Genomic DNA, 21880 nt, shown 5'->3' with positions numbered 1-21880 from the left:
GCATTACCCACAATGCAACTCGACCGCTGGCAGAATCCCAGTTCCCACCAGGAACACAGACCTCCAGCCCCCAACCAGAAGGTCCCTGGTACTGGGGTTTGTTCTGCGTATTCGATCCTTTCAGTGTTTGGTTCCTCGCTCCCAACGTGGAGGTCTGCTTCTGCCCACCACCTCACAATCAAAGATGCTTCATGTGCCGTCCTGCCTGGTTCTAGACGTTCCTCTCGTATTCAAGGGAAGTCTTGTGGCGCCGCTGAAGGAATCCCTCGTTCCTCCGCTGACCGAAGGCCAGATCACGTCCTCCACCTCCTCCCCTCCAGCCGGCGCCTGCACACCTGTGAGGTAAAGCAACCCGCCTGCGTGGTGACAGATGTGGAGAAGACCTGGATAAGTACAAGATTCCTCCCCTCGCACCTCGTTGGGCCTGAAGAACCGTGCATGACGTCGGGCGGCGCGACTTCTTCCAAATCCACACGATGACGCCGTTTGCGCATGAAACACATGAGGGACCTGGTTGACATTTAGAAGGTTTTTGTTTTGTTGTGTGCCCCCCCCCCTCGAAACAAACAAAAAAGAAAAATGAAAGCATGTTAGCATTATTGAGCCCAATGAAATGAGCTCTGGTTCATTTGGACGACAAACAATGGTGACATGCAGCTTAGTGAAGAACGAGTGTGACACACGGGGCCCGTCTGCAGCGGGAAGATAACACGCGTGTCAGAAAACCTCCGGTCCTTCTGCACTGTGGGGTCATTTGACTCTGTTACATGCATATAATACAGTGAATAAACACACACACACACACACACTTAAAAGCGCGTTAAAACCCTTCTAGTCAGCTTCCCATTTCAAGTCCAGATTCCCACTCATTGCTCCGTGCTCGCTGTGACGGGAAAGTTTGAGCAAAGATCTCAAAAGCTTTAAAGTACAAGTTGGCATTTGAAAGGACCCCCTCCCTCCCTCCCTCCCTCCTCCTCCTCCTGCAGAAACCATGAAGGGAGTCGGTGTCACACGCTGGAATCAAAGGAAATGCATTCCCTCGGGTGTGCACTCTGCAGGGGAACCCAGGTCCTCTCCTATGCGGGCGGATGACGGAGATCAGTGAACCCCACCCAGGCAACAGGACTATTAGTGGGCTGTTTTTTACAGACATTAGCAGCTACAATGGGCTGACGGCACGTCGCCCTCCCTCCTTCCCTCCCTCCCTCCCTCCCTCCCCCGGATCCATCGCCTCAGCCCAACGCCACCTGCTGAGAACGAGCACGAAGACTTGAAGAGGAAGACAGCGACTCTTATCGGCGCGCCATCTATTTTTATATGAACGTCAGGTGTCTAACTGAGAGGTTTGGGAAACACAGTTTTTAAATGTCCCAAGAGGACGTCAACTATACTAGAAAACGCACAGCGTTATTTAAAGAGCCTCAGAAGACGCCCACAGAATTCAGTGTAATGATCTGAGTCTTAGTCTCTTGTCACGGAACAGTCTTCTTCCATCTCTGCTCGCTGTTACTTTTTATTATCAGACAAATTAACACCGAGCGCTTAATCTCCCAAGTGGGAACTTAATCCTTAAACCAACACTCGACTATTTTTGTCCCTCTGAACTCCATTTCTAACTGAGACGACGTCATGTTTTAAATTACTTTTTGTAAAATGTGGACAAAACCAACAAATCCTTTGCGTCAAACATCAACTGTTGAGAGGTTATTTGATCAATGAGCGACGGCACGATGGAAGCAGGCAGCGCGTCCCGTTTGAGGCCCTTTGTGGATGCGTGACTCACACACCTGTCAGGAGGACGGAACGCACACACCCCGCTCAGCGTTTGGAGGGACGCCGCTGTAATTCAGCCATGAGCGCCGGGGGAACTCGCTGTGCTTACATGTATCCGGAAAAAAAGCAGCGACGCCACAAAGTGCCGCATTGTGCGTCTCGGGGTCACGTGACCCATCAAATTGATGTTATTGTTCCTCGGGAGGCACAAAGGGTTCAAGCTACCGTGCGTTGAATTCAAAGCTTGAGAAAATAACAGCGCGTCTTTTCAAACGCTTGTTTACTGTAACTACAGTAATTAGTGTTATGCAAACAGCCGCAGTCAATGCCGCTCTGTGTTCTCAGGGCCCGCTGGCGTCGGGGCGTCAAGAGACTCGCCCGCGACCCGAAAGAACGCCGTGTGCAGACTTCTGCTGTAAAGACGCCGGCACAGCGATGTCGAGCCTCCCTGGTGAGAGTGTGTGTGTGTGTGTGTGTGTGTGTGTGCGCGCTGAGAAGGACCCCCTGCCAGGCCTCCTCATGCATTATCAGCCCTCAGCTCCACAGCAGGCAGCAACCGCTGCGTACCAGGGGGCCGCCGGGGATTAAAATATATGTATATGGGACAAGCTCCCCACACACACTCGCACATAAAACGGAATCAAGAATCAAAAGGTTTTTCACAATTTAATTCAAATCGATTGTCAGAATAATACACACGATTGTGCTCGGTGTGCATAAGTGATGCAAGTTCATTTTATAAATGCATTGCGTGTGTGTGTGTGAATTATACAAACACACATCATACACCTGTATGTACAGAGGACAAATACAATATTACAATCTGATGTCAAGCAACGGTTACTTTGTGATTCTGCCATTTCACACATTCCCACGGTTTGTTTACAACGAGCTGCCGCCCCTTTATCCCCGTCAGGCAGCTGCGTTCATCTTCACGGGTGGATCACGCGTGTTCTTGTACACGCCACATTCTCACAGTTAGAAGTCTTTCAACCTGAAATGTGCGGCGTTCATGTTCACGCCGGTCACCGGGGCAAAGATTAGAGAAACCATCATTTTTAAAAAGTCCTACGTGACAGAATACTGCCACCTGGTGGAGGAGCTCCGCGTCTCCTCCGCGACACAAGTGATTCATTTATTAATCTCAATTCCATCGCAAAATAAACAGGAGATTTCTGTGGATGTTTATGTGCTTCTTCCCCCTTTTTCCAATCGATCCGAGTGAATAGTGCCCCAATCACACCAAGGCACATTAAATACGCGGCACCTCACTTCCCTCGTGTGTTGACGACGGATGAAAAATGAGTGTCTCTCATTGATTTTCCCGCTCGATGATGACGTCATCAACAGTCGGCGGTGGCGAGCTAAGTGGGAAATCGAACCTGGGAGAAAAGCAACGCCGTTTTAAAATCATATTTCCCCACACAGACACCTTTAAAACAAACTTCTGCCCCCCCCTCCGCGGCGGCATCACGCGACCTTGACCCGCTTTCTTCCGACCACCAGCTTCGCCGAGGCTCACGAGGGCGTCAGCGCCGGCGAGTCGATGCCCGCCGCCGGCACCTCGTACTTGAAGACCACGCTGAACAGCTTCCCGCCCAGGCGGTCCGCCAGCCACGAGTTCTTGATGACGGCCATCTTGAGGCTCTCGCAGCTGAGCATGGCGTAGTAGTTGGTGTGGATGGCGCGGCCCATCCCCTCGATGATCACCAGGTCCGTCTTCCGCTCGCGCACCACCATCGCCAGCACTTTGTCCAGGCGACTGTGGGGGAGGGGGACAAAGAGACCGCACTAAAGGACATGGACGCAGGACGTCAGATGGCCGCAGAGGTTCGGCTGTTAAAGGTTTGCGGCCCGTTCTCAACGACGAGCTGGAGGTAAACCAGGCGGAACATTGCTGCCTTTTAGGAAGAAATAAACCAACCTCAGATCCAGGCAGGGGGAGCTGGAGCCGCTTTGGACCAACGTCAACCTGTCCTCCCCCAGAGCAGCCCTGAGCAGCAAGCACAGCACCGTCTCTTTATAGAAGGCTTCTTTAGGTGGGACGGGACACCAAATCAGACAGGGGAGCTGATCGAACACTCACCGAATCACTGGATCCATGGCGGCGATGCTTTCGGTCAATATCTGCAGCTCGCCGTTCGTCACGTCGTTTAAAGCCGGACTGGAGTTGCTGGCCAACACGACCTGAGGACACGCACAGACAGGAGTCGCATTAGCGGGACAATAACAAAAAAAGACAGAACAGACACGTGTGCTGAGGGACGGTCACCAAGAATTCAGGCAACGCTGCGTGTTTTATTCATTTCAAATCGGAAATCCGTACGCATCGCTTTGTTGAAAAGGGGGTTAAGAGTCGCTTACCTCGGTTCCTCGAGAGAGAAGCTCTCTGACAAAAGGCATCACACCTAGAATGATGTCTACTCCGCTATTATCTACGAAAAACAAGGCACACTTATGAGGAGGACCCTGCAAGAGAAAACCAGGATGGATTGTATTCAAGCACTCATCGTCAAGAGCACGCGACAGGAACACCAACTTTGAGGAGAGAAGAGAAAGAACCTCACCTTTAGTCGCTCAAACCACTCGTCGTAGGAATCCACCAGCCACGGCCGCTCTGAGGAGAACACAAAAAGGAAGGAGACACTCAAAAAAAAAAAATCCCACTGGTCAGAAGAATTTGAGAGCAAAGCAAAGGAAACGCTTTGGTACCTTCCAGCTGTCGCTTCGCCTGCTCGAACCCGAACTCCGGGTCAGACTCGAGTACGCTGCACAACGGCAAAACAAACGCTTGGATTACGGCGGGAAACGAATAACACGCATGTGCACATCGGCCGCGGCGGCAACCCGCGATTAACGGTTAATCTCCCGATCGCTTTCGATAGGATGTTGAAAGAAAGACGACAAGATATGATCCGATAAAAGCGGCGCTCACTCGGACACGGCTTTGGCCCCCCAGTCGAAGACGTTCCCGGCCAGGACCCCCCGGACCAGAGCGAACTGCCTCTCCTCCCAGCTCAGCTCCTCCAGCGACTGCACCGCCTTCTGGTAGTACTTGAGGGCCGCGTCGTTCTCCCGCTGCTTGATCTGCCGCGCGCAGAGGAGGGACGGTGTGAGGACAGACAGGCAGATGAGAGACAAGACGGGAGGCACAGAGGAGGACAACGACCAGCAGGCGGGGGAGATTTTGGCCCAGACCTTCGAGTAGGGATCAGGGAAGTTGAACTCGTTCAAACAGTGTTCCCTCGTGTCCAGCAGGCTTCTGACAGTGAGGGACCCGTAGGCGCTGCGTGGGAAGAGGAGAAACCGCCACAGCGCCGCCATGTTCAGTTACAGCAGGAAGAAAGACCCGAAACTAATGGCCGCATTGAAGAAAGGACGTAAGCGGTGCTCACAAAGGCTGGTGGCGGAGGGTCTGAAGCTTGTGTCGGTATTTCTGCCGGAACTTCTCGGCTCGCTCGGCCGCCTCCGGAATGTCGGGCTGACTCGCCAAAGCTCTCTTAACCACCTGCTCCGAAACAAAAAAACAGAACCACGAGCAGTCAGACATGTCGGTGACCTCGGACACGCAGAGTGGATTATATATATATATATATATAGCTTTGCATGAATTAAAACTGTTAGCTGGTCAGTAACAAACTGTAACAGACATTTATTTGGAGAGCAAAGGATCTGCTTTACAAACACAAATCCGTATGAGACGGCGGAGGTTTGAAGGATTGCAGATGACCCGGTTAACGCCCCATTGACTTTTCTGTCTTTAACAACCGGTTTGAGCCCCCGTCGTACCCCGTCGAGCGCCTCCTCGAAGCAGTACAGCCAGTATTCGCGGGCCAGCGCGTCCTCCGTGAGGTCCACGGTGTCGGGGATGTACGACGAGGCGTCCTGCAGCAGAGGCAGATTGACCAGCTTCCTCTCCAGGCGGTCCATCTCCAACATGTCGAACTGCGCAGCGGAGAGAAGGAGGAGAAGCCGCGGCCGTCTGTCTCGCTGATCAGCTGCAGCCAGCGCGCAAACAATACTGCGCGGTATTTCACTCGCGCGACTGCGCTTTTAATTTAGAAAGTCAATAAGACAGCAGAAGCCAGTAGATTTGTTAGTTGTAACGGCAAAACTTTCAATAAATTTGAAGGCTTGAAGTTATGAAAAACAGTTGACCGGTTATCAGACCAGAGCACACCAGTGATGCAGACAGATACTTACTGGGAACTGAAGGAGAGGGGGAAGTAGACAGGGAGAGGAAATGGAAAACAAAAAAAGATTAATGAATGGGATGATCATGTCGCCAGAAAGATGATATCAAATTAAAAGAAATGCAAGATTTGATGATTTCTGGAAGGGAATGGGGGAGACGGGGGAGTTAAACCAATGACCCGGCAGCAGAGCGATAACGCGAGGTTCGCGCGCTGGTTCCCGATCCCGGAACCAGACTCACCGTTCCACTGCGCGCGCGCTGCATGGGGTTCATGTCCGGGGAGACGCTCATCAGGCCCGAGCTGCCCGCGTAATTCTCCCCCCAGCTGTACTGGTTCGGATCTAGAGGGACACAAGACCACAGTGATCCGTTTATAATCAAAGACAAACTAAATACTTCGAATAAGCCTAATATCTAAACGTGTGCGTTTTCCCTTACTGTCCTCCTCGGCCCCTTTAAGGAACGCTCCAATGGCTCCCAGATATCCTTCATGTCTGAGGAACAAGGCCTGAACTTCACCCTACAGACCAAAAACAGACGTTGTGACACAACTGGGTCGTGGGCGAACTCTTGAGACATATTCAGCCTGTCTTGAGGTCAGCGGCGCCAGGAGGGCCGCCTTACCTTGGTGAAGAAGTTGATGCTGTAGGTGATGGTGTGCATGGTGACGGGGTGTCCTCTGATGAAGAAGCCACCGAAGTACACCCGGGACAGGCTGTGGAGTTTGGCGTACAGGCAGGCCAGCTGCCCGATGTCGTTGCTGATCATATGCAGTAAGCTCTTGGCCATGTCTTCCTTAGAGAAGCCTCCTACTCGCAACAGAGTCACATGCAACGGGCAAAAACATCACGAAACCGAGAAGTGAGCCCTGAGCATCTGCACGCTGCAACAAAGACGAGGGGAGCAGCAGAACTCGTGTTTAGAAGCTACAGGACAGCGCTAGAATCAATGAGCCCATCGGTCACCTTTGTCAGCGGTCGCAGACTTTCCAAAACTGCTGGCGATGAGATCTCCGGTCAAGCCCAAAGATCCGTAAGACCCTCCGTAGATGTCTTTGACGAGCATGTCAACGCTCGTGTGCTGCCCCTTTGAGGCCAACTGCAGCAACTCGTCAAACCTCTACGGGGAAAAAAAGAGAAAAGCGCTTTACTGGTTGACTTCAAACGGCCGTTACAGCCCGGCAGTAAAACGAGAGCAAGTCTTTAAAGATGCCTTTGTTTTGGTGAGCAGCGCGCCGAGGCCCCAGAACGTCCCTCCTCCTATTGAGCTTCCTCCTATTCGCTCAAATTTGTCCTCGGATTCGACCTGTTGGGGGACGAAGAGAAGGGGATGTCGGTGTGCTTTGTCTTCAATCCTCTACCACAAGAAAGCTGGCGGATTATCCACGCAAATACGGAAACGTTTTCTGTCGCTGGACGCTAAAATGAATCCTCAAATAATAATAAATTGGAACAGGGAGGACTACTTGTCCGAGACAACACACTCGATTGGGGGCTTGTTACCTTGACGATTGACACTCCGGAGCCGATGTTGACGAGCAGGTACGGGAAGATGTCGGGCTGAGTCGTCTGGAAGCGGAACTCCGAGTCGGCGTGCTTGGCGTACACGAAGGCCTCGTGCGGAATGTTCCTCAGCACAAAGTTGCAGCCCTTGATGAGACAGGTCATCTCGTCCTCTTTGTCCACTCTGCCGCAACCAACCCACGTGGGGAAAATTCCATTAGATTGCATCGTCGTTAGTCAAATGTGAGATATATCCAGAGAGAAGGAGACTGGCTGGTTTGTCCCCCAACTGGTGAATCATTACGTATAATGTGAAATCACCTCTGTGTTTACATCTGCAGCTTTCTCCACCGAGCAGCTGTTTGCATTCACACGAGCAGAAACGTCAAAGCTGATTTCATCTATTCGCTCCCTGCGAGCTCATTTTCTGGACTCGCATTTGACTGGAAAGCTTTACAAACACGATGCTGGGTGAGCAAACAACCCGTCGGCCGCGCTTCACAAGCCAGCATACAATGGACACTAGGAAGTGGAAAACGGCGCAGCCAGAAGAGAGCACCATTGTTTAATCCAGCTGAATCATCTGGGACCCGACTCCTGCCTCCTCCTCCACCTCCTGGCTCCGATTCCGCTGCTCAGAAACTAAAGCCTGAACGCTCACCTGAGGCCCAGTTTCCGCTCGATGAGTTCTTTGAACTTGTGCGCCCCTCCGCCTGTGGCTTTGATCACTTTGGTGTCCGTGTTGACCAGGTGGTCTCTGACGAAGTCCAAGCACGTTTCGATGTAGGCGTTTTCAAACTTGATGAAGTGCAGCCGTGCAGTGACCTCTTCCTGCATAGTGATTTCATACAGCTCGTCGCTGGTGGCCTCCTGGGGACACAGAGGAGGGAGGGAGGGCTAGACCACCAAGAGGAATTGTGCTCAAAGGCAAATGCAGGCCAACGCATGAGCCAGCACATCCCAGAGAAGCGGATGTGACAGAAAAGGTGTTTCACCTTTGCAGTGTGGTCGAAGGATCGCACTTTGGCCACTTTGTGTTGGACTGTTGAGTAGTAGGCGAGCTTGGTGAGAGATCCCCCTGTTGAAATAATAAAACCGATAATAAAAAGCTAAACAAGCGACCGTCGGGATTAATAATCAAACTCTAAACCATGTCAACTAACGTTAGCTAACCACAGACGATAGAAACCGTAACACCAGCTAGCTAACGTTAGCAGCTAACACCGGGGGCTGCTGCGCTTGTCAAAGTTGTTCAGGTGTTTGTTTGTTTTTGCGCACACGTCCGCTTCATCCGCTAAAAGGTTATCCGAGGCTCACGTCCGTAACAACCTCGGACTACACACCGACTCGAACCACTAGCGTTAGCTTCGTGTTGTTTACTGCCGCCGGAAGTCACGCGTTAGCGCAGCATCGGGTTGCGGCGTAGCAGCTCCGCGGGGGGGAAAAACGCTGAAATACTTGAGAAAGTCAACCGTTTATACTTCCGGGCAACGTTACCGATGTCTATCGCGAACCGCTTGGCGTTTTCCAGGTTTCGGAATATTTCGTCGGGCGGGAGAGTGATGCTTTTGTCCATGGTGTGTCTTCTCGAGCCGCTGTGTAGTCCGCCACATTCCGCCATGGTCGGCGAAGCTCTGACGCTGCGTGCGCGCCGCGCCAACGTGCGTGCGCGTGCAACGTGAGGGGCGTCGGTCAACGTCGGTATTTCAGACGCTCGGGTTTTTCCAACTCCTTTAAATTGACATTGACAACACGATTGACATGTGAAAAATTGATTGATCATGAGAGGGTTTTTTTCTTGTTTTTGTCTCAAAATAGGTGCATCTCAAATATAGTCCACGGTTGCTTAGAATTCTTTTGATGTAACGATGGATGATGATAGAAAATGAATAGAACTAACGAGACGTGGAGCCGTGAATGAAATGTTGATAAAGTAATTAAATACTTGGTGACAAAGTGGAATGAGATGTCTTCACAACTACATAAGTACACGTACACGTACCGTGATTGAAGTGCACATGCAGCAAGTAATCACTGGGGAGTACTGCTGAGACATCATAGAAATATGAAACTCTGCAGTGTACCACTGACTAAAACCCAATAAATGCCAGAAATCAGATAATGTTGATAATGACTGACAAAATGATGCAGTGCTCGATAGTTCAGTTGATGTTTATTATTCAAAGATCTTGAATGGGTCACATCATAGAGGCACTAGTGGTGATGATGCATCACAGTGGAAAACACTGTACTCAGGTAGATTACAAAAACAAATACACTGTGAACTCTCTTACACTGAGAGAGGAATAACTCCAAGATAATCATTCTCACTTAAAACAAGAAAGAATGTTGGCAACAGGGAAGACATATTCAAAACCCAACATGGGTCAATATTCTTTTACAGAGTAAAAACAAGAAAGTGCCACCAAAGAGTAGCTATGCAGATGTCCAATTCAGAGAATGAATCTTGATGTAAAACTCAAACTTATAGGACTTTAAGGCAGTTGTGATCATTCTGGCCGATACAGGCTAAACACCTGATTGTATTCATGAATGAATACAAGAAAATTAGGAATTCATAGAATACGAATCTATGTTGCTCAATATTTTCACAGAAACATGATAAAATAAAAACATATCCCAGTGATGGGAAATATCTGTATAAGTAATTTAAAAACAATGACAGGCATTCCCATGGGGAACGATGACGTTTACTTCACAGAGTAACAGCTGCAATAAGTGAATAAATCTTTGACGAACAAAGTAGTAGCGAACCTGCAAATATCACAGACCATCAGAATGTGACCTTTACAAAAGGTAAACAGTAACATGTGCAACAACTCTTCTAAACGAGTCCACCTCGAGAATGAGGAGGTTTAAAGTACGACAGCACAGATGTTCCTCTCGCTTATGAGCTCCACCTGAAGTCCTCGTTAGTCTACCACGGCCTCCAGGGGGCGCTGCTCACTGGACTCTTGTCTTTGCTGCTGCTGGTCTGGACTGTGGAGCTCAGAGGAGAGAAGTCAGCCTCTCTCAGCTTCTTCTCACAGGAAGACTGCAGCTTTTTGAAGTGGTTCAGCAGTCTTCTCCGGGACTGTGTCTCCACCTGCTCCTCACGCAGGAAGTGGGTCACCTCTTGGACACATCTGGAGTAGCCCTGTCCAACAGCTGCTGAGTCCACAGCCTGACGATTCTGCTGCTGCAGTCGTCTCAGCACACAAACGGTCATCTCCAGGATGTCGGCTTTCTCCAGCTTGGAGTCTGGCTGCTGTTTGAGGAACTCTGGATCCAGGAGAGACTTGAGCTGCTCAATGCTGCTGTTGATTCTCTCTCTGCGTAACTTCTCCACCAGAGGCTTCCTGAGCTGCAGAAAGAAGAAGCAGGTCATTAGTGAACTTGTTCTGGAGGCCCGAGTCAGCATGAAGAAAGATCACGTCTCAATGACAACACGTGAACCTTGTTGAATCTTCAGTTTACCTTGTGGGTCAGAGGCAGGTGCTCCTGAGAGTTGGTCATTGCTGCAGTGATTGTAGGAGCCATGTGTGGATCTCTGTGCTGTAGAGGTCTCTGCAGAGAGGATCTGATGTCTGCTGCCTTCATCCCTCCTATTTATACTCACACATCTCCATATCAATGTGTGGGTCTTGGTCTGCTCGGAGGTTCCCACAGTCCCGACCAATCAGAGAGCTGGGTGAGACAATGAGGGAGGCAGCACACTTACTGCTCTTAATGCCCGGGGGACAATGGGTGGGTCTCGGGGGAACAGGTGGAGGACTGGGGGGGTGATGGAGGGAGCCTCTCAGAGCTCTGTGTGAATCTGGGAAAGTGGTGACCCTGCAGAGAGAGCAGATCTGCTGCCTGATGCTGGGATCAATGACTCGGACTGAGCACACGCTCATCATCCCGTGGTCCATCGAGTGGTAGGTTTTCTTAAAAAACATCCTAAAGTGGCATCTTGGGCAATAAAATCGAGTATTTGTACTTGATAAGCTTGTAATGTGGAGCCGTGGAACTTTGCCAGTTGATTAAAACCAACAACTTTTTTTCTGTTAAAATGTACAAATTCCCACTGTGCTTATTATAGATGGATATGGCCACGTTATTAGGATACAATATTTAATATGTATGAACAAACCCCTCTGATAAATTAATATAGAAACACTTTCTTAGTTGATTACTCACATTGAGGCAACAGTGTTTTGATTGCCAAGTTTTATGAAATGCCATATTTAAATATGCAAATGATGCACCACAATGTGTATATTTGATATTTTCTTTCCCAAACTCTGAAAGAAAGACAAACAGCCTAAAATTTCTCAAAGCCGACATTTGCATTAAAATGCAGCCGAACACAAATAGGTAACACAACTTTGTTCACGCTAACAGTCTTGGAGATTACAATAAATGTGTTTAGTTCATATATTGTGATCCGTTTGTAATACAGTGACATCAAGCTCAGCTGACATTGGTCCAGATGTGCCAGATGTGCCTTCTGTCTCTTTCCAGTGAATGGAAACTTCACGTGGAGGCCTTTGGCCCTCCGCTGACTAAAGGTCACAACTTGGCGCCAAAAAAACATCTGGAGGTCCAAAAGGTGAAGGAGAACTAGGCTGCAAAAAGGTTACGGTTCATTGATTTAATGAAATATATTCCATTTTTCTTTATTTCCAAAAGAAAAAATATCTTTCATCTTTATTTCTCTGTTCAGTCAGTTTATCAAGATACAACGGTACACGTACGTTCAAAGACGAAGCGAGTCTTTACGACACTTTTTGTTAAGGGCGACTTCATTCGGCAGTTTGGCCTCCATCCATAAAAATGAAATCAAGATCTTGTAGGATGAGGGAGAAATAAGTTGGCTAAAGTTTATAGAGCTGGGACCAGAGAAAGGGAGAGTGAAGGAATGTGAACGAAATACTGGAGGACAAAATGGAGAATAAGGGGAGAAAAAGTGTGCCAGGTCCCCTGTGAGAGCAGTCGGGTGCTGTCGGGGGGGGGCCGGGGGGCCGGGATGCTAATCACACTGAACTGTGACTCTGCTCTCACGGCGTTCCCACACTCAGCTCCACAATGGACATGCGCCTTGTTAAATGCTAATTCACTCCCCCACAAGTGGCCCCCCGAGGGGGACGTTTGTCGTTCAGACGCTCCTGGATTAGGAGACGAGAGCAGGACAAATAAACTCCAATATTTAGACGGGGAGTCAGTGGACGTAGCGTAATGTCCCAGGCGGTGGAATAGATGCGTCCAGCTGCAGATTTCAAACCGCGTCTTCTTTTTACAAACACTTTCCATCGAGGGTTTGAAACACAACGTAATGTAGAACTTTTAATTGATGTACAAAATTGATCGAAAATGTCCTATAAGGACTGCTTTTTATATAAATATCACCATTTTAATGCATCACTGTCATCCTTTTTCTGTTCATGCACAAGCTCAATTGTTTAGTAAACATTTGTATCGTGTTACAGATTAAAGACTAAAGAAGAAGGGTGACGGCAAGAAGTCGCTGACTCTTCTTCATGCAAACGATTGATGCTGTGTGTTCTCGGGTTTAAAACATGTTTGATATCTAAAAGATTAACTATAACTTCTTAAATCAGATAAAAGCATATTTGGTAATGCAGCAACAGTACATTATTATTTTATAGTTATTTCAACAAACAACAACAACGTATTTCAAAGTGGGGGATATTTTATTTGTCAATGTTTACACACACGATGCAAATTCACGCACTGTGAAGTCTGGGAAGTACAAAACAAAAACATTTAGATTTCAGACGTCTTTGTGGGTGTCTTTAGTGCCGGGGCGGCTCTGTGAGTGAGCTCTCCCTGCTTTCCCACACTCGCTCCATTCTCCGCCCCAGAACAAGAGAAGTGTGTCTGGTTGCACATCACATTAATTATGGAGTCAGTTTGCACATTTTGTCCCGGTGCCTCCGAAGGGAAATTCCTGTCATCGCGACTCGTCATTACCGGGCTTTTGTAAAAAAAATGCCTGCCAGGAATGCAGACATGCTGAGAATTAACGCCCCCCCCTCCCCCTTCTTTGCATTCGAATTGCTCCTCTGCATTCCGGACTGTTTATGTTGCCGAGAGGGATGAGAGGGCGTCTGCCTCTGGATCACTCGGCTGCAAAAACACCGAGTTTATCTTTCATAGCCTGCAATCAAAATACATGTAACACACGAACAAGACGTCTTCATCCAGCTGTTGAGAAGAAGATTTGAGTTTACAAAAGCGGTTTTGCTTGACTACCCCCCTAACTGCAAAGTTTGAAGCGCTGGTTTTGACTTTATTTTCTCTCAGTGTTAAAGATTGCAACTTTTTTTTTCTCATTCTAGCACATTTTTCTCCATCTTTGAGAGTTTGAGGAAAAAAAATCTTAATACAATTATTAGTCACAAACCATGGAAAAAGACACACATATAGGAATATGTTTTTGAACGTAATATACAATGTTAAGTTTGATCAATTAGCTTTATCTAAAACAGGAATAAATGTAAGATTAAGTGACATAATTTCATCCTCTCTCCAACGTAACGGGGTGATGAGCGTGTGCTCAGTCCGAGTCATTGATCCCAGCATCAGGCAGCAGATCTGCTCTCTCTGCAGGGTCACCACTTTCCCAGATTCACACAGAGCTCTGAGAGGCTCCCTCCATCACCCCCCCAGTCCTCCACCTGTTCCCCCGAGACCCACCCATTGTCCCCCGGGCATTAAGAGCAGTAAGTGTGCTGCCTCCCTCATTGTCTCACCCAGCTCTCTGATTGGTCGGGACTGTGGGAACCTCCGAGCAGACCAAGACCCACACATTGATATGGAGATGTGTGAGTATAAATAGGAGGGATGAAGGCAGCAGACATCAGATCCTCTCTGCAGAGACCTCTACAGCACAGAGATCCACACATGGCTCCTACAATCACTGCAGCAATGACCAACTCTCATGAGCACCTGCCTCTGACCCACAAGGTAAACTGAAGATTCAACAAGGTTCACGTGTTGTCATTGAGACGTGATCTTTCTTCATGCTGACTCAGGCCTCCAGAACAAGTTCACTAATGACCTGCTTCTTCTTTCTGCAGCTCAGGAAGCCTCTGGTGGAGAAGTTACGCAGAGAGAGAATCAACAGCAGCATTGAGCAGCTCAAGTCTCTCCTGGATCCAGAGTTCCTCAAACAGCAGCCAGACTCCAAGCTGGAGAAAGCAGACATCCTGGAGATGACCGTTTGTGTGCTGAAACGACTGCAGCAGCAGAATCGTCAGGCTGTGGACTCAGCAGCTGTTGGACAGGGCTACTCCAGATGTGTCCAAGAGGTGACCCACTTCCTGCGTGAGGAGCAGGTGGAGGCACAGTCCCGGAGAAGACTGCTGAACCACTTCAACAAGCTGCAGTCTTCCTGTGGGAAGAAGCTGAGAGAGGCTGACTTCTCTCCTCTGAGCTCCACAGTCCAGACCAGCAGCAGCAAAGACAAGAGTCCAGTGAGCAGCGCCCCCTGGAGGCCGTGGTAGACTAACGAGGACTTCAGGTGGAGCTCATAAGCGAGAGGAACATCTGTGCTGTCGTACTTTAAACCTCCTCATTCTCGAGGTGGACTCGTTTGGAAGAGTTGTTGCACATGTTACTGTTTACCTTTTGTAAAGGTCACATTCTGATGGTCTGTGATATTTGCAGGTTCGCTACTACTTTGTTTGTCAAAGATTTTGTCACTTTTTCCGGCTGTTACTGTGAAGTAAACGTCATCGTTCCCCATGGGAATGCCTTCATGTTGTCAGTAACACTGAAAATGATGTATGTACCTTTTGCCTCATTTTGGAGACACACTTAATCATGTTAAACATGTCTGAGATTTACATGTGATGTTCACATATTCTGTTTATTGAAATGTCATTTCTGATGTATCTTTAAACATATCCATTGTCTGCATTTCTTGCAGACACATCTTGCATTTTCATTAAGACAAATGTGCCGCTTCATGACTCTGAGTGGCGGCGCTTATACCTTCAATGAAGGGCTTTTTGTTTGGAAAATGTAAGAACATGAATGTATGTCTTTAAACCAAGTGATGCGCATTAAAACAATCACTAAAACAATGCAAAAAAGAAAAACCCTCTGTTTGCTCCTTTCTTTGTGACAAGTTCATGCAATTTACAGAACATAAAAGCTCCAAACTTTAATCTGCTGCATATTTTAAAATGTATTCTAGATCAGAAGATATTAAGGAGCGCCGTTACACAAAGCTGACAAATGTCTCTGGGTTGCATCCTTTTGGTGAAACTCACCACTGCTCACCTGGCTATTCAACGTTATGTCATCGTCACACATCTGGAAAACAAACGTATGATGGACAATGAGCCAGAAAAGGTCCCTTCAGCTGTGAGCACGTCAACACAATATGTCTTTAATCCCGTCTCTCTGCTGAGAGACAAGTCTGTCTCGTTGAGTCGATGAACTCATCTGAAGCAAAGGCCAGAGTACATCATCGTCTTCATCGTTATCACTCAACACCTTATGAGCCTTCTCTGTCCTTTCAGTAAGCAAATTACGTTTATCCCTTTGCACAAGTTTTCCTTTTAATGTCTTGAAGTAAAAATGGCAATAAAATACTACCAGAAGTACCAGAATTCAAACCACAAAATCGTGCATAAAGGGGCTTTTTAGTGGGAGAGACGTAATATTGCAGCTGGTGAATGTGGAGCTCATCCTGAATGCGGCTTGGTCACGTGAATCAGATTGATTGTAATTTGTGTTCATAATCAAACCCTGCAAATTGAATACAGCTGTTGAATAAATGTATCTGAGAGAAAAGTGAAATATTTGCCTCTGTGATTTAATGGAGTAGAACAGAGTGTCTTCAACGTTTTTCAAGCCAAGGTCCCCCAAACTGATGGCGAGGTGGAGCAGCGACCCCCTATTCTACGGAGTTTGGTCCGCCGTCCTTTATTTTTGAGCTTCACGCTCTTTAGACGTGAGCATGAACGCGATCTGATTGGCTGGTGCCGGCGCGGTCGTATCAGCATGAAAGGAGCAGTGAGGGAACCGGTGTCCAGCCTGAGAGCTGCTGAGGGAAGCTGAACGTGTGTGTTGCGCACTGACAGATGACGTCTTCTCCATCAATTTATCCGTTCGCTTCAATATGTTGGATTCATGTTAATGTGTATTTAAAGACCATAAATAAAACTCTGACTCTGATTCTGAAGACATTTACATTTGTGGGGGAAACAATCGTTTAAAAAAATTGTCTTATCAACCAAAATTTTCGCGACCCCCCCTGCAGTACCTTCGCGGACCCCTTGGGGGTCGCGGACCCCCTGTTGAAGACCTCTGGAGAATAAGATTAAGGGGGGGAATGGATACATTTACTATAGTAAAGTTGTCACTTGTCATGGAGGAAGTATTTCAGCTGTTGACAACTTGACTATGATGAACAAAACACCCCTAAAAAGGTCTATAAAGTTCTGAATGTGGAGAGTTTCAATGAGGCGACACAAACGTACTTACATTCCTCACATATTTATTTTCTTGACGTCTGCAAAAGCAACAAAACAAATTTCAATCCACTTTGGATGAATACAAATAAAACAGGTGGATAAAACCAGAAATATGCATACATGGCATACACGAGAAACAATAACAGATCCCTTCTCAGAAGAAAGGATGGTGTTTAAGGATAAGGTTCATTTTACCTTGAAACAAGGCAGTAAGGCACTGAACGCGATATAAGCCTCTGCAGTAAGTTCACAGGAAGAACAGGATCATAGTACTGCAGGTAATCAATATATACATTTAGAAGAATAAATTAAATCCTTTAAAAGCACCTTGGTCCTAACTTCAGACAAAAACTACAACCGCAGGAATCAAAAATCCCACAAATAGCAGCACAACCATGACAAGTCAGCTAAGGACTCTTCTTCCTCATCTTCTTCCCTGAATCCAGCTCCCGTCTCTCTTCATCTGGCTTCACGTGGAAGCTCAACGTGGAACCGCAAGCGTTCTGCAGATCTGCTCCTCCTCGACGCAAACGCGAAAGTCTGAAGCTCACCAAAGCACCGAGCTGCGACTCTTCCTCAAGGTCCCTCCTCAGAAGCACAGCGGCGCCAGGTCCTCCTCTTCGTCGGGAAACAGACGCAGGATGTCCCGCGAGTATTTGGAGTAGCCGCCGTGGGACAGCAGGACCTTCTTCAAGGTGAGCAGGGACTTTGTCTTCTCCAGGATGTCCCCCACGGGGATCCCGTTCTGCAGGTGCTCTCCGATCAGAGCCTTCAGCTTCTCCACGCCGCCGCTGCATTTCCTCTCCAGCGCGTGCAGCTTACACCTGAGAGGGGCGGACACAGGTGCGCGTGAAGGGAAAAGAACAAGCGACGGGTCGCGCGTTTGGCGCGCAAAGACACGCGGCGCTTCTGCTCACCTGAAGAGCTGCTCCTTCACGCTGTCTTGGAGGGCGAGGTCCGCGTAGAGAGCCATGTCGAGGGGGAGCGCGCTTCGTGGGGTGCTGGCCGGGGCTTCGAGGGCGGAGGAGGGAAAGTGTCCGTTGACGTCCGTCGGTCCTCCGCATCCTCTGCTTTTATGCCGTCCGGTGCGGGGCTCCATCTGCTCCTGGGGCCAATCAGGGGCGGGGGGCTCCTGGCTCGGGACAATGGGGGCGGATTTAATGGCTGTCACGCAGAACAGGTGGGACGCTTTGTCTGTGCGCCACGCATCGGGGAGGTCAGTGGGAAAATGACTCTCCCGAGGTAGACACGGGGGAGATGTTCGATACAGGTGTTGGTTTCATTTGACCCATCAGAGACTATTTAATAAGTCAAATGTAGGGAAGTGGAAAATAAACAACGCACACAAAACAAAAACAAAATCACTGTCATGTCTTAACAGAAGTCCGCTGCAAGATGTTTATTAAAAGTTAAAAAGGACGAGAATTTAATTCTGATTTATCATATAAATGAATATAAAATGCATTAATGAAACGATGAAACCAAAATAAATATTTGAATAAAACCAGAAATCCTCCCCTCCCCCCTCGAGCAGATGGTCGGTGTGCGCGGCGGCTCGCTGCCTGGGAACCGGCCCGAGGCTCCGTGGGAGCGGACACGCTTCTTTTGTTGCCCGCAGCTGAGCAGCCTGCGCTCGCCAGTGTGGGAAGCCGCGTGCCGCCGGGGCTCCAAGCTCCGCAGAGGGGGGGAGGGCGTGTGACCGGGGGCACGCTCAGCCCCGCGCTGGGACCATGGGGGGGGGGGGGGGGGGGGCTCAGGGGAGGGGGACTGGGAAAGCTGAGACCCCCCCTCGTTACACACAGACAGATGGAGAGGAGATAAGCAGGAGATGTGAACCCGCCTGGGAGTGATTTCAGCTTGCAGTTGTCTCAGTGGAATCACACGCAGGATACTTGGACAAGAATAATAATTCACAAATATTAAGGAAAAGTAAATATATGCTTATGTTTTACAAATAAAACGTGATTTTATAGGTTACCATTAAAAGTTCCGATTTAATCCCACGGTTCTAGATAGAATATATAAACTTTCAACTTGACGAGAGGTTTGTTTTCTCATAATCATGATTCTGTCTGCCAACAAACAGTGTTGATCTTTACCACCTAAATGTGGAGTCAACATGAAATGCATCCTTCCGCAGCAACGCGCCGATATAAGTCCAACAAATAAACCTTTTGGTCCAAGTGATTTTGTACAGAAGAACAAAACTCTATCTTTTACAACTAAAATATAATTTATACATTATTGTTAGCAATTGCTTTCATTTTGTGTGCTATTAGCTTTATGTAAATAAGAGTAACATGTGACTTAGATGTCACAGGTTATCATTTGTGGGGGGGGCAAAACTTTAAGTTACTTTAAGGAACACAGCTGAGGAAAGGCATTTTGCATTATACATGCTAATAAGGATAAAGACAAGCTGGCAGTGTGGTTTCATTTATTTAATGAACAATGATATGAGAAACACTAGATTGCACATATGCAACTTTTTAAAGACGCACACGGTTATATTGAAAGTATTTACATTTCAACACCTGAAACCTACAATTATACTGAATGTTCTAATTGGTCTGATGAATTGATAGTAACTCATCATTGATGATTCCTCTTCATCAATAATCTTAATTGAACCACATTCCTTGATTTGACTTATAAGGAAGATAACGTTGAGTTTGGTCTGAACCTTCTCTCAATCTGTCTCTCAAAGATGTCATAGACGTCCTTCAGTTATGATTAAATTCATAAACAATCGCAACATGATTTTCATTTTGAATGTTTATTTCATTTAACAAGTCACAATGAGCCACACGAAGAATGAAAACTCCACAACTAGAGGTGATGATTCATCACAACAACAACCTGTAGATTTCTACAAGACACACTGTACTCACAGAGAGTGAAGGAACAACCGTCTTTATGAAAGACAAACACATTTGACAAGAGACAACAAACGTCTCAGCGATAATATTTGCTCAAATCAGATAAAAGCAAAACAGCAAAGGTTGATCTTAAAACAGATCAAAATTATTAGTGAATGCAGGTTAATAACTGCTAAATGTAAGAATGTTGATAAAAGAAAACAATAGTCACTGAGAAATTTTCTTTTAGAAAAAAAATAAACAATTTGATCCAACAATAGATCATTTATGATTGATCAAAGTGATTCAAGTAAATTCTAACAAAACATCTGAAGTTTCTGATCAAAATGATCAATAGCAGTTCAAAGATACCATTGGTATCCATATCTTTCACCACTCCACCAATAAATGAAGCACAGTGAGGTATAATAATTATTGCTGATGCAATCAGATTTGCTTCATGCAACATGCATGACAAGACGTTCTCTTTCTCAACTTGAAAGATAAAGTTGACGTCATTTCCTCAAGAAATATCATCTTCCTCAAAGAAAAGAGACAAAATAACTTCTGTACAACCAGAAGAACAAATTCAGAACATTGTAGAATTGAGAAGAATTCCTTTCCAGTCATCTTTGACCAACGTGGTCCTCTCAGTGTCTCTGGTAGCAGCTGCAGCCTGTAGGAGTCCACCACGGCCTCCAGGGGGCGCTGCTCACTGGACTCTTGTCTTTGCTGCTGCTGGTCTGGACTGTGGAGCTCAGAGGAGAGAAGTCAGCCTCTCTCAGCTTCTTCTCACAGGAAGACTGCAGCTTGTTGAAGTGGTTCAGCAGTCTTCTCTGGGACTGTGTCTCCACCTGCTCCTCACGCAGGAAGTGGGTCACCTCTTGGACACATCTGGAGTAGCCCTGTCCAACAGCTGCTGAGTCCACAGCCTGACGATTCTGCTGCTGCAGTCGTCTCAGGACACAAACGGTCATCTCCAGGATGTCGGCTTTCTCCAGCTTGGAGTCTGGCTGCTGTTTGAGGAACTCTGGATCCAGGAGAGACTTGAGCTGCTCAATGCTGCTGTTGATTCTCTCTCTGCGTAACTTCTCCACCAGAGGCTTCCTGAGCTGCAGAAAGAAGAAGCAGGTCATTAGTGAACATGTTCTGGAGGCCCGAGTCAGCATGAAGAAAGATCACGTCTCAATGACAACACGTGAACCTTGTTGAATCTTCAGTTTACCTTGTGGGTCAGAGGCAGGTGCTCCTGAGAGTTGGTCATTGCTGCAGTGATTGTAGGAGCCATGTGTGGATCTCTGTGCTGTAGAGGTCTCTGCAGAGAGGATCTGATGTCTGCTGCCTTCATCCCTCCTATTTATACTCACACATCTCCATATCAATGTGTGGGTCTTGGTCTGCTCGGAGGTTCCCACAGTCCCGACCAATCAGAGAGCTGGGTGAGACAATGAGGGAGGCAGCACACTTACTGCTCTTAATGCCCGGAGGACAATGGGTGGGTCTCAGGGGAACAGGTGGAGGACTGGGGGGGTGATGGAGGGAGCCTCTCAGAGCTCTGTGTGAATCTGGGAAAGTGGTGACCCTGCAGAGAGAGCAGATCTGCTGCCTGATGCTGGGATCAATGACTCGGACTGAGCACACGCTCATCATCCCGTTACGCACACGTTGGGGATCGATAATTAGAAGCGTCTTGGTTAAAGAGTATTTAATGACTTGCCTGTAAATTAATGTATCAATATAGTGGTAAAATGTTACATTTGTCTAAAAGGTTTGATTTAGCCAAATCAAAAATAACACCAAGTGCCACTCATGACGTTTATTCTCCATTTTTTATTGATCATTTCAGAACTTTCAACTTGTAGAATGTACTACTTTTCTCCAGGTGGTCTATTGCCCAAGACAATTCCCACAGACTTTGAAATGAGTGTGATGAAAATAATTATTAAAAAAAAGACCATCAGTTAGTTTTCAGTCCAGATGTTTGACATTCTTCTGTTTTGTGTCTCGTGGTCAGTGTGGGTAGAAAGTTGGTCTCAGTTTCTCACACTGACTCCTTGAAGG

The 21880-nt window shown here is 47.5% G+C and overlaps 5 protein-coding genes across 11 annotated transcripts; 1 reads left to right on the top strand and 4 right to left on the bottom strand.

Annotated features, from left to right (window-relative positions):
* Window positions 1–2426: 2426 nt before the first annotated feature.
* pank4 (pantothenate kinase 4 (inactive)) lies at window positions 2427–9329 on the bottom strand. Of its 7 annotated transcripts, XM_040203995.2 has the most exons (21): window positions 8968–9172; window positions 8466–8548; window positions 8132–8340; window positions 7471–7654; window positions 7181–7273; window positions 6934–7087; window positions 6593–6777; window positions 6407–6488; window positions 6209–6309; window positions 5977–5982; window positions 5563–5718; window positions 5169–5281; window positions 4972–5059; window positions 4709–4860; window positions 4486–4541; window positions 4341–4390; window positions 4138–4242; window positions 3860–3960; window positions 3698–3766; window positions 3253–3535; window positions 2427–3155 (listed from the first exon to the last, which is right to left on the bottom strand). In XM_040203995.2, the coding sequence occupies exons 1-20, from the start codon at window positions 9089–9091 to the stop codon at window positions 3292–3294; spliced, it is 2355 nt and encodes a 784-aa protein (XP_040059929.1). In that variant the 5' UTR covers window positions 9092–9172; the 3' UTR covers window positions 2427–3155; window positions 3253–3291. The 7 variants fall into 7 exon arrangements, 5 of the variants coding, with proteins under 5 accessions (XP_040059929.1, XP_077948915.1, XP_040059928.1 ...); XR_013453294.1 differs by lacking the exon at window positions 5977–5982 and having other exon boundaries at window positions 4138–4208; window positions 8968–9329; XM_078092789.1 differs by lacking the exon at window positions 5977–5982 and having other exon boundaries at window positions 8968–9329.
* Window positions 9330–9631: 302 nt separating this feature from the next.
* Window positions 9632–11091, bottom strand: LOC120834815 (transcription factor HES-5). The gene is made up of 2 exons (XM_040203102.2): window positions 10948–11091; window positions 9632–10834 (listed from the first exon to the last, which is right to left on the bottom strand). Exons 1-2 carry the CDS (start codon window positions 11068–11070, stop codon window positions 10409–10411), a joined length of 549 nt encoding a protein of 182 aa, XP_040059036.2. The 5' UTR covers window positions 11071–11091; the 3' UTR covers window positions 9632–10408.
* Window positions 11092–14257: 3166 nt separating this feature from the next.
* LOC120834819 (transcription factor HES-5-like) lies at window positions 14258–15578 on the top strand. Its single transcript, XM_040203108.2, has 2 exons — window positions 14258–14442; window positions 14556–15578. The coding sequence occupies exons 1-2, from the start codon at window positions 14320–14322 to the stop codon at window positions 14979–14981; spliced, it is 549 nt and encodes a 182-aa protein (XP_040059042.2). The 5' UTR covers window positions 14258–14319; the 3' UTR covers window positions 14982–15578.
* A 1389-nt stretch (window positions 15579–16967) lies between these two features.
* LOC144388992 (uncharacterized) lies at window positions 16968–18336 on the bottom strand. The gene is made up of 2 exons (XM_078092791.1): window positions 17879–18336; window positions 16968–17785 (listed from the first exon to the last, which is right to left on the bottom strand). The coding sequence occupies exons 1-2, from the start codon at window positions 18058–18060 to the stop codon at window positions 17551–17553; spliced, it is 417 nt and encodes a 138-aa protein (XP_077948917.1). The 5' UTR covers window positions 18061–18336; the 3' UTR covers window positions 16968–17550.
* Window positions 18337–19721: 1385 nt separating this feature from the next.
* On the bottom strand, window positions 19722–21188 carry LOC120834813 (transcription factor HES-5-like). Its single transcript, XM_040203100.2, has 2 exons — window positions 21045–21188; window positions 19722–20931 (listed from the first exon to the last, which is right to left on the bottom strand). The coding sequence occupies exons 1-2, from the start codon at window positions 21165–21167 to the stop codon at window positions 20470–20472; spliced, it is 585 nt and encodes a 194-aa protein (XP_040059034.2). The 5' UTR covers window positions 21168–21188; the 3' UTR covers window positions 19722–20469.
* Between the last annotated feature and the right edge of the window lie 692 nt (window positions 21189–21880).

The sequence above is a fragment of the Gasterosteus aculeatus genome, chromosome 17 (assembly GCF_964276395.1).
Source record: "Gasterosteus aculeatus chromosome 17, fGasAcu3.hap1.1, whole genome shotgun sequence".
NCBI classification, from domain to species: domain Eukaryota; kingdom Metazoa; phylum Chordata; class Actinopteri; order Perciformes; family Gasterosteidae; genus Gasterosteus; species Gasterosteus aculeatus.
Note: the sequence above shows the minus strand (reverse complement) of the source record. Positions and strands in the feature narration are given on the sequence as shown.